The 10,189-nt window shown below is 44.3% G+C and overlaps 1 protein-coding gene across 3 annotated transcripts; it reads right to left on the bottom strand.

Annotated features, from left to right (window-relative positions):
- Positions 1 to 1,946: 1,946 nt before the first annotated feature.
- LOC103281653 (transmembrane protein 254-like) lies at positions 1,947 to 9,834 on the bottom strand. Of its 3 annotated transcripts, none has more exons than XR_010004499.1 (5): positions 9,384 to 9,834; positions 4,329 to 4,432; positions 3,258 to 3,317; positions 2,620 to 2,779; positions 2,403 to 2,536 (listed from the first exon to the last, which is right to left on the bottom strand). XR_010004499.1 is itself a non-coding variant. In XM_008123663.3 (4 exons), exons 1-4 carry the CDS (start codon positions 9,492 to 9,494, stop codon positions 2,419 to 2,421), a joined length of 393 nt encoding a protein of 130 aa, XP_008121870.1. In that variant the 5' UTR covers positions 9,495 to 9,821; the 3' UTR covers positions 1,947 to 2,418. The 3 variants fall into 3 exon arrangements, 1 of the variants encoding a protein (XP_008121870.1); XR_010004498.1 differs by having other exon boundaries at positions 2,620 to 2,782; XM_008123663.3 differs by lacking the exon at positions 2,620 to 2,779 and having other exon boundaries at positions 1,947 to 2,536; positions 9,384 to 9,821.
- Between the last annotated feature and the right edge of the window lie 355 nt (positions 9,835 to 10,189).

Consider the following 10,189-nt stretch of genomic DNA (forward strand, 5'->3'; position numbering starts at 1 on the left):
GGCTAAAGCGCAAAATGAGCTCAGGCTTGCCAGGGACATTAAAAACAACAAAAAAGGCTTTTTTGCTTAAGTTGGTAGAAAAAGGAGGAGGCGATAGGGCCACTGCGAGGAGAAGATGGGGTGATGGCGACAGGGGACAGGGAAAAGGCAGAACTGCTTAATGCCTTCTTTGCCTCGGTCTTCTCACAAAAAGAAAGCCATCTTCAACCTCAGCAACATGAAATGGACGAAGGATTTGGGGAAATCCAACCCCAAATAGGGAGACAAGTTGTCCAGGAACACCTGGCCGCTCTAAACGAATTCAAGCCCCAGGGCCAGATCAGCTACATCCAAGAGTATTGAAGGAACTAGCTGAGGTTATTTCAGAGCCACTGACAATTATCTTCGAGAGTTCTTGGAGAACAGGAGAAGTCCCAGAAGATTGGAGGAGGGCGAATGTGGTCCCTATCTTCAAGAAGGGAAAAAAGAACGACCCAAACAATTACCGTCCGGTCAGCCTCACATCAATACCAGGCAAAATTCTGGAAAAGATCATTAAGGAAGTGGTCTGCGAACACTTAGAAACAGATGCAGTTATTGCTAATAGTCAACACGGATTTACCAAAAACAAGTCATGCCAGACTAATCTGATCTCTTTTTTCGATAGAGTTACGAGTTGGGTCGATACAGGGAATGCCGTGGATGTAGCGTACCTAGATTTCAGTAAAGCCTTTGACAAAGTCCCCCACGACCTTCTGGCAAACAAACTAGTAAAATGTGGGCTAGACAAAACTACAGTTAGGTGGATCTGTAATTGGCTAAGCGAACGAACCCAAAGGGTTCTTACCAATGCGTCGTCTTCATCTTGGAAAAAAGTCACGAGTGGAGTGCCGCAGGCTTCCGTCCTGGGCCCGATTCTGTTTAACATCTTTATTAATGACTTAGATGAAGGTTTAGAAGGCACGATATCAACTTTGCAGATGACACCAAACTGGGAGGGATAGCCAACACTCCAGAAGACAGGAGCAGAATTCAAAACGATCTTGACAGACTAGAGAGATGGGCTGAAACTAACAAAATGAAGTTCAACAGGGACAAATGCAAGATACTTCACTTCGGCAGAAAAAATTGAATGCAAAGATACAGAATGGGGGGCACCTGGCTCGACAGCAGTATGCATGAAAAAGATCTTGGAGTCCTAGTGGACAACAAGTTAAACATGAGCCAGCAATGTGATGCGGCTGCTAAGAAAGCCAACGGGATTTTGGCCTGCATCAATAGGGGTATAGCGTCTAGATCCAGGGAAGTCATGCTATCCCTCTATTCTGCCTTGGTCAGACCACAACTGGAATACTGTGTCCAATTCTGGGCACCGCAGTTGAAGGGAGATGTTGACAAGCTGGAAAGCGTCCATAGAATCATAGAATCATAGAATAGTAGAGTTGGAAGAGACCTCATGGGCCATCCAGTCCAACCCCCTGCCAAGAAGCAGGAAATCGCATTCAAAGGAGGGCAACTAAAATGATAAAAGGTCTGGAGAACAAGCCCTACGAGGAGAGGCTTAAAGAACTGGGCATGTTTAGCCTGCAGAAGAGAAGGCTAAGAGGAGACATGATAGCCATATACAAATATGTGAGGGGAAGTCATAGGGAGGAGGGAGCAAGCTTGTTTTCTGCTGCCCTGCAGACTAGGACGCAGAAAAATGGCTTCAAACTACAGGAAAGGAGATTCCACTTGAACATCAGGAAGAACTTCCTGACTGTGAGAGCTATTCGGCAGTGGAACTCTCCCCCCAACCAGTCCATAGTCCAGGAAATAATGCCCAACTGATCACTGGAGGGAAGGATATTGGAGGCAAAGTTGAAGTATTTTGGCCACATCATGAGTGAGCGCCCGCTGTTAGCCCCAGTTTCTGCCAACCTAGCAGTTCAAAAAATTGCAAATGTGAGTAGATCAACAGGTACTGCTCTGGCAGGAAGGTAACAGTGCTCCATGCAGTCATGCCGGCCACATCACCTTGGAGGTGTCTATGGTCAATGCTGGCTCTTCGGCTTAGAAATTGAGATGAGCACCAACCCCCAGAGTCAGACACAACTGGACTTAATGTCAGGGAAAAAACCTTTACCTTTACCCTTTAAGTGTGTCTAGGGCCAGGTGGCTGAGCATAATCTCACTGTGTCACCACACTTTCAGTCTGTGTGGCACAGCTTGTGACCAGGCCTTTTGCTCTAGTAGAGAAGTGAGACAATGCCTGCTATCAGGCTATAAGGGATCATTTTAAGGACCATTTAAAGTTCTAGAGTAGACTTTAGTGTAGTTTTTTTAACAACCCCTATACCTTTAATGTATTGATTATTGAGGGACCCAGCTATTTTCAAGCTGAGAACACAACCAAAATGCCCGACTATGTGTTTCTATGTTGTCTTCTGCTTGAATCCTTCATTTGCTTTTCATTGGTGGTTTGTAAATCCACAAGAAGAACAGAGAATTTAATCCATATGTAACAGTTTGAGCAAACCATCGAACCTGGGTCATGCGATCAGTGATGCCTTTCTCCCTGCAGAGAAGAAAGAGACAAATGTGACACTGGTGAGTTACAGAATGAAAATCTAGGTGAGAAAGATCTTTGGGACTCTCTACCTTCCTCCCAAGTAGGCCAATCACACTTGCTTCTTTCTGCTCATATCAACATTGTTGTTGTTGTTCTGTGCTTTCAAGTCATTTCCCTGGTATACTTTTCCTTGGGATTAACAGCGCTCACCACTTTCTTTCCACAGACAAATTGGCTACAGCTACTAACCTGCTTTTTAGAAAAACAATTTTAGATTGCATGAGGAATCATCTCCCCCATGAAAGCACATATAAAATATTTGTAGAGTCTCGCTTATCCAACCTTCGCTTATCCAATGTTCTGTATTATCCGACACAGTTTGCCTTTTAGTAGTCAATTTTCAATACATTGAGAAGTTTGGGTGCTAAATTCATACAGTAATTGTTACATAACATTATCATGTATTGAACTGCTTTTTATGTTGAAAAACGTGATATTTTTGTGCTTAATTTGTAAAATCATAACGTTATTTGACGTTTAATAGGCTTTTCCATAATCCCTCCTTATTATCCAACATTTTCACTTATCCAACATTCTGCCGGCCCGTTTATGTTGGATAAGTGAGGCTCTACTGTATAAAGAAGGAAGTATTTCAGCCAAGTTTATGAGAACTGCAAGAAGTAAAAAGAGACCAAAAACCAAAGAGGAATAAATTGAAATAGCTTACTTGCAAAGCTTGAGAACAATAAATGCGAACAGAGTATGAAGTATCCAGATTGTCACAAACCTGTGAGTAAAAAAAGAAGGCAATAATGAAATACTAGTTCAGATCGTACACAATAACATTGAGGCCTGAAAAAGAGACCAATGGCATAACCCCTAACACCTTATCAGTCTATAGACATGCTCCTTTCCGTGGGACACAAGTGCTACGTGGTTTAAATCAACTCGCCTTTCCTTAGGCCCCTTTTACATTGACATATAAAATCCAGATTATCTACTTTAAACTGGATTATGTGGCAGTGTAGACTCATATAATCCAGTTAAAGCAGATAATGTGAATTATCTGCTTTGATAATCTGCATTATATGGCAGTGTAGAAGAGGTCTTAGCATGGTAAACCAAGAGGTGTGACTTAAGGTCAACCAGTGGGTTGCAATGCTTCAGTGGGCATTTGAACCCTAGCTTCCCAGAAACGTAACCCAACTCTCTGGCCCTTTCCACACAGCTGAATAAAATCTGGCATCTGCTTTGAAATGGGTTATATGGCAATGTATTCAGATAACTCAGTTCAAAGCAGATATTGTGGGATTTTCTGCCTTGATATTCTGGGATATAGGGCTGTGTGGAAGGACCCTCAGACCACAATACCTTGTATCTGAGGTCAAGGAGGAAGACCAACACTCAAATGCTTCATAGAGTAATGATTATTCAGGGTTAGTGTGTAATGCATACATCTAACTTTATATGCATTTGTTGTGGAGGAAGTAATCAGAATGTAAAATCCCCACAGACAGCTTGTTGACAGTACTCAACCTTATAGAAAGGAATCTTATTTGGCAACTTGGTGTTTGTCATGCCTTAAAAAACTTCTCTATATTGATCTGATCACAGTGGCTTACTCCTATTGTTACCGAAATCCCTCCTCATGACTACATTTATCATTTATTGGACTATACAATTTGCTTTTATATCGCTGATTTCAAAGCATTTGATTTTCCCAGCCCAAAATTCAAGAGTTACACACAAATGCAACGCAGAACAAGGAAAACATTCTTGGTTCCTGACTGTAGCTTACCATATTCTCAAAGGAGTGTTATAATGTTCCAGAAGATACTTGGTTAAAGTGCCCAGTGGTCCCAGCTTGTCATAGGGGATGGTTTGAGGTGCGAAGAATGTCCACTGTGGTGAGAAGAGGAAAAAGGCACACATTTTATTAATTGTGCATTATTGTAGTACACTATATCACAGTACATTACCTGCCGAATTCACATCACACAATAGGAAAAGAGATTCCACCTGATAAAAGAAACAGTGAAATATGTTGCCTTGGAGTGTGGTAGAGTCTCCTTCTCTGGAGGTTTAGAAACAGAGGCTAGATGGTCATCGGTCGAGAGTGTCTTAATCGCTTATTCCTGAATGGAAAGGGGTTGGGGCTCATGGTTTCTTCCAACTCTATGATTTCCTATCATCCTGTCCAAAGACATTTCCATGTGAAATATTAAGGTGGGGGAAGTTGTTCTTCATTTTCTTTTGTGCAGTGACTCAACATTTGTAGACAATTATGCTATGATCTCAGCATGCCTTGTTTAATGAAGTTGAGGATTAAATTGTGTCTTTCGTTTTTAGTCTTCCCGTGCTTTCTCTTTACTGTTCAAATGTATAGTTCAAGATCCCCCTGTGAATCTCCCAAAAATGTGATGTTGACTGACTACCTTCAAAGCCTGGAGTTGGTTGTCTGGAAAATAACTTTTCCAAGCTCTAGATAAGAGTACTTTTGTATAGTTTTTAAGAGGAGAGAGAAAAAACTCTGTAGAGCTACTAACGAGTAGACAGAAGGCAAATGAGGATCAAAAACTTGATCTCTGGAAAATTTACAGAAGATCAGCAAAATCTTGTGTGGTAGAATTGGGAGTTCTTTCTGACCTTTTTCAAGTTCTCTTGGGGAGAGAGGGTGAGTTACAAATAAAGTTTGTTGCTGCTGCTGTTGTTGTTAAAGCTAGATTTTTTTTAGTCCCAAGCACTAGTTGGAGCATTGTGGGATTCAATATGTAGATCTCTTAACCCTGCAATCTGACCTGCTGGGCTTTAGGATGCCAAAGCCTTATGTGATTTATGTGGAGATGTCAAGAACTGAATCTGGATCCTTTAGGATTCAAAATATGTCACTTACTATAACCTTGCACTTGGGTCCCAACCAGGAGGGTGAATGAAATAGCAAGATAAACATTTGAAGATTAATAAATTCTATAATCTTAACCCATGATTCTAAAATGATCCCAGTTATTAGTGTTGTAGCTTTTATAGTTAAGGGAAACAGTAGGACGAGGCTTGTAGAAATGTTGGCTCTTTAAGTGTTTTTGTCTCTTACTCCTAAGACATCTAAAGCAGCATGGCTAATGGTAAGGGATGAAGGATCTTGTAGTCCAAAACAGTCAGACAGCTAGATCAAATTTTCCTCGCATTGTCCCAGTTTGGATCTGCTCATTGTTAAATACAATATGGTTGTTTTCTGTGTTGACTGAGATTATTGCCATAGTTGGTTCTGAAAAGGTCCGTTGGTTTGTTTGGTTGTTTGCATGCTGCAAGTCGCTTCTGGTGTGAGAGAATCAGTCATCTACAAAGATGTTGGCCAGGGGACGCCTGGATGCGTTACTATCATGCAGGGAGGCTTCTCTCATGTCCCTACAATAGTATCATGAGGCTACAAAGTGGAGTCCACGACATGAGGGTGTGGAGAGAGCAAACCACAGACCACGTATTACAATGCAGTCCGAGCCTTGCCACATGCACAACGGAGGACTTTGTCACAGCAACATCAGAGGCACTCCAAGTGGACAACCTCTGGTCAGAGGAAATAGTATAATGCCAAGTTTTTAACTTTGTGTTCTTTTAAATACATTATAACTGTACCCTCAATTCACTTCTGACATGATAAACAAACAAACAAGGACTCTCTAAGAACTGATGCCAGGGTAAAATCTGGAGAGACCATTTATCATGTAAATCTCTACAACCAAATGCAGCTGAGAGGAATGAAGTGTTTCTCTACACACCACCTACACACAAGTCTGAAGGAACAGAATTAAACCAGAAACCTGCTAAACAGGCCTACACAGCCAGTGTCTCACTCATTTGATTACAGCTCTGGTGTGATATATGGAATATCAAATATACATGCTCAAGCTTCCTGCTTGTGGTTGCAAAATATATTGGCATGATGGTACTGAGGTTGTCCAGCCCTCTGCTAATGTTATGCCACTTGTAATAAAAACACACCAAATTGAGGATGCATATTATTCTTAAAGGGCATCCTGGGTTGTTGTTATTATGAGTATGTTGAGTCAGTCAATGCAGACAATCAGCACCTTTTATGTGAGTAAGCAGACATGGATCAGCTTGTATTGAGCGAAACAGCAACACTAAACATAAAAATCTCTCCCAACAGAGAACGGCCTTACTCCTTTAGGATAATTGCAGTTTGCTCCAAGAACAAGAATAGCTCCCACACAACTAATTTGCCATCCTCAGGGTGTAATTAAAAACATTTGGGAGGAGAGAGAACAGACAAAGGGAAGGTATAGGTATGTCTCTGAAGCACTACTGGGGTCCCTTTCACACAGCTGTATAAAAGTCATATTGACCTGGATAATAAGGCAGTGCAGACTCAAATAACCCAGTTCCAAGCAGATATTGTGGATTATATGGCTATGTGGAAAGGCTTTAGATTTCATCATCCCTATCCTATGTATAGTCATAGGCACTTGTCTGCAATGAAAGATGATGCTTCCTTCCCACCGAGGGAGAGACCTGTTTTTAGATGGAACACAGTTACACAGAATAATAGAGTTGGAAGAGATCTCATGGGCCATTCAGTCCAACCCCCTACCAAGAAGCAGCTCACTCACACACCAGGTTGGTAAGTCAATTTGGAGGAAGACTCCATAAGGAAGCCCTGTTTTCCATCTCCACCTGCCTATGGAAGAGCTAAGTTCAGTACTTATCCTACTGTATCCCTCCCATTCACAAACTGAGAATGAATGCCTCAGAGTTCATCTACACCACTAAGGCCCAGGGACTGGTTGCTGCCCTCTGGGCGCTTATCTCAGGTCCTCATTTTCCCTGTACTCTTGGCATAAGGACACAGTGGTTCGCCGAGCCCCCTGGAGCACTTTCAGCCACTATGTGTTTCACCCTCCTCTTGGCATAAGGATGGTGAGGGCGATCCCATCCTTATGCTGGGAGGACAGCTCGAGGAAGGCATGCTGCGACTGAGAGCCCCCCAAAGCGCACTCAGCCACTGTCTTGTCTTACCCTCCTCCCAGCATTCTACCAAAAGGACAGCTAGAGGATTGTGGGGAGGAGGATGGGAAAGAGGACTAAGGCAGTCACTGCAAATTCTGCCTTCCTCCCAGCATAAGGATGGGATGAGAGAGCAGCCCGTCCTTACGCTGGGAGGACAAGATGTCTTGTTCCCTGCCCCCCTCCCTCCTGGCCCCGCTCTCCCATCTGGGCCTACAATGTGGACCCAAGGCAAAAAAGTTTTCCCATAACGGACCTACACTGTATAATCAATGCAGTTTGACACTTTAACTGCTATGACTCAATGCTATGGAATCATGTGAACCGTAGTTTTACATGATCTTTGGTGTCTCACCAAACTACAATTCCCAATACTTCTGCTAGTAAAGGTAAAGGTTTTCCCCGGACATTAAGTCTAGTTGTGTCCGATTCTGAGGGTTGGTGCTCATCTCCATTTCTAAGCCAAAGAACCGGTGTTGTCCAGAGACACCTCCAAAGTCATGTGGCCAGCATGACTGCATTGAGCGCCATTACCTTCCTGCCGAAGCAGTACCTATTGATCTACTCATATTGCATGTTTTCAAACATGGTGCTCATCTCCATTTCTAAGCCACAGAGCCGGTGTTGTCCAGAGGCACCTCCAAGGCCATGTGACCGGAATGACTGCATAGAGTGCTGTTACATTTGTATGTTTTCAAACTGCTAGATTGGCAGAAGCTGGGGCTAACAGCGGTAGCTCACCCCACTCCCCAGATTCGAACCATCAACCTTTTGGTCAGCAAGTTCATTGACTCAGAGGTTTAACCCACTGCACCACCGGGAGCTCCAACATTGCTGCTATAAAATAACTAATTATATATTTGTTTGTTTTTATAAGGGAACTTTTTTTGAGTTGCTGTGTCTGGGTTGATTTTTTGGGTTGATTCATGTCTGGGCAATGCTGTGTTTGGTAGACCTGTCCACAGCTGCAGACTCCTGCAGAGGTGAGAGACTTCCTCTTGTCCTTTGCTGAGTGCAGCATCGATTGAATTTTCTTAGTGGGTGTGTAGATAGTTTGTAGGGTGTGTTTCTATTCCAGGCAGGAAGCAGCCAGGCTTTGAAGCTGCAAGGCCATTCAATGCTAATCAAAGTAGCCAATTTCAACATTCACATTTGCCTCAAACAGACAAGAGTTCTTTCTCCCACCCTGGACCTTCCACAGATATATAAACCCCACTTGCCTGGTTTCCAACAGACCTCAAAACCTCTGAGGATGCCTGCTATAGATGTGTGCGAAACGTCAGGAGAGAATGCTTCTGGAACATGGCCATACAGCCTGGAGAACTCACAGCAGCCCAGTGATGCCAGTCATGAAACAACAGAATCAATACAGTTTGACCCCACTTTAACCACCCTGGTTCAATGCTATGGATTCTTGGGACTTGTAGTTTGGCGAGGCACCAGCACTCTTTGGCAGAAAAGGCTAATGTCTTGCAGACAACTCCCAGGATTCATAGTATCCACTGCCAGGGTGTCCAACTGCATTAATTCCACACTGCAGAGCACTCTTTGCCAGACTTTGCTCTTCCGGGGGGTTTGGACTTCACTTCCCAAACTCCCTGCTCATTGGCCAGAGCACCCGAGGCTTCTGGGAACTGAAGTCCAAACCGTCTGGGAGGCTCGGGGTTGGGGATCACAGGTGTAGATGCATCCTCAGTCTCGGAAACCTGCCACATTGCCTCTCTCGCCTCATCTCTGTGAACTCCGAGGTCGCTTTGCCATGCATTGCATCCCTCAATGGCTCTGTTTCTCCCTTCGGTGGGACTCCCTTCTCCCGCAAAGGTTCACTCACGGCGTGGAAGGCATTGGTGCCCCCGATCATCAGCATCAGGATGAGCGGGGTTCGCCTGAAGTACGTGGCGGGGTTGGGGGTCCCCTGTCGCGCTGCGGGAACCGGAGCCATCCTTCACCGTGGCGTCTCCCTTCTTCCTGCGTCTTCTTTCGGCACATCCTGCTCTTATCCCCGGCCGCCCACGCGAGGGGAGTCACCCGTGGCCTTTCCGGGGTGTTTGCCCCTGGAGGTGCTTCTCCTTTCGGGGAGAGGGAAGGAATGGGGCACGCCTGCGCGCCTTCCACCGGGGAAGACCTCCTCCTCCTCTCCATAGAAGGAGAGCTCACACACTAACAGTCGGGCCTCAATGCTGTAGGACAGGCATGGGCAAACTTGTGCCCTCCAGGTGTTTTGGATTTCAGCTCCCACAATTCCTAACAGCAAACTTGCTCCCTTCTCCCTATGATTTCCCCTCACATTATTTATACATGGCCCTCATCGTGTCTCCTCTCAGCCTTCTCTTCTGCGTGCTAAACATGCTCAGTTCTTTAAACCACTCCTCATAGTCGCCCTCCTGTGGACACCTTTCAGCTTGTCAACATCTCCCTTCAATTGTGGTGCCCAGAATTGGACACTGTGTAATTCCAGGTGTAGTCTGACCAAGGTAGAATAGAGGGGTACTATAACGTCCCTGGATTTAGTCACTAGACTCCTATTAATGCAGGCCAAAATCCCATTGGCTTTTTTAGCCACCGCATGACATTGTTGGCTCATGTTTAACTTGTTGTCCACCAGGACTCCAAGATCTTTTCCACAGGTACTGCTGT

The sequence above is a fragment of the Anolis carolinensis genome, chromosome 3 (assembly GCF_035594765.1).
Source record: "Anolis carolinensis isolate JA03-04 chromosome 3, rAnoCar3.1.pri, whole genome shotgun sequence".
NCBI classification, from domain to species: Eukaryota; Metazoa; Chordata; class Lepidosauria; order Squamata; family Dactyloidae; genus Anolis; species Anolis carolinensis.

Excerpts from the sequence above, each read along its gene's own strand:
- LOC103281653 (XM_008123663.3), bottom strand. The coding sequence starts at position 9,494 with ATGGCTCCGGTTCCCGCAGCGCGACAGGGGACCCCCAACCCCGCCACG. Across the intron at positions 4,433-9,383 it reads GCACCAATGCCTTCCACGCC|TGGACATTCTTCGCACCTCA; the intron begins GTGAGTGAACCT and ends TTCTCACCACAG. Across the intron at positions 3,318-4,328 it reads AACACTCCTTTGAGAATATG|GTTTGTGACAATCTGGATAC; the intron begins GTAAGCTACAGT and ends TTTTACTCACAG.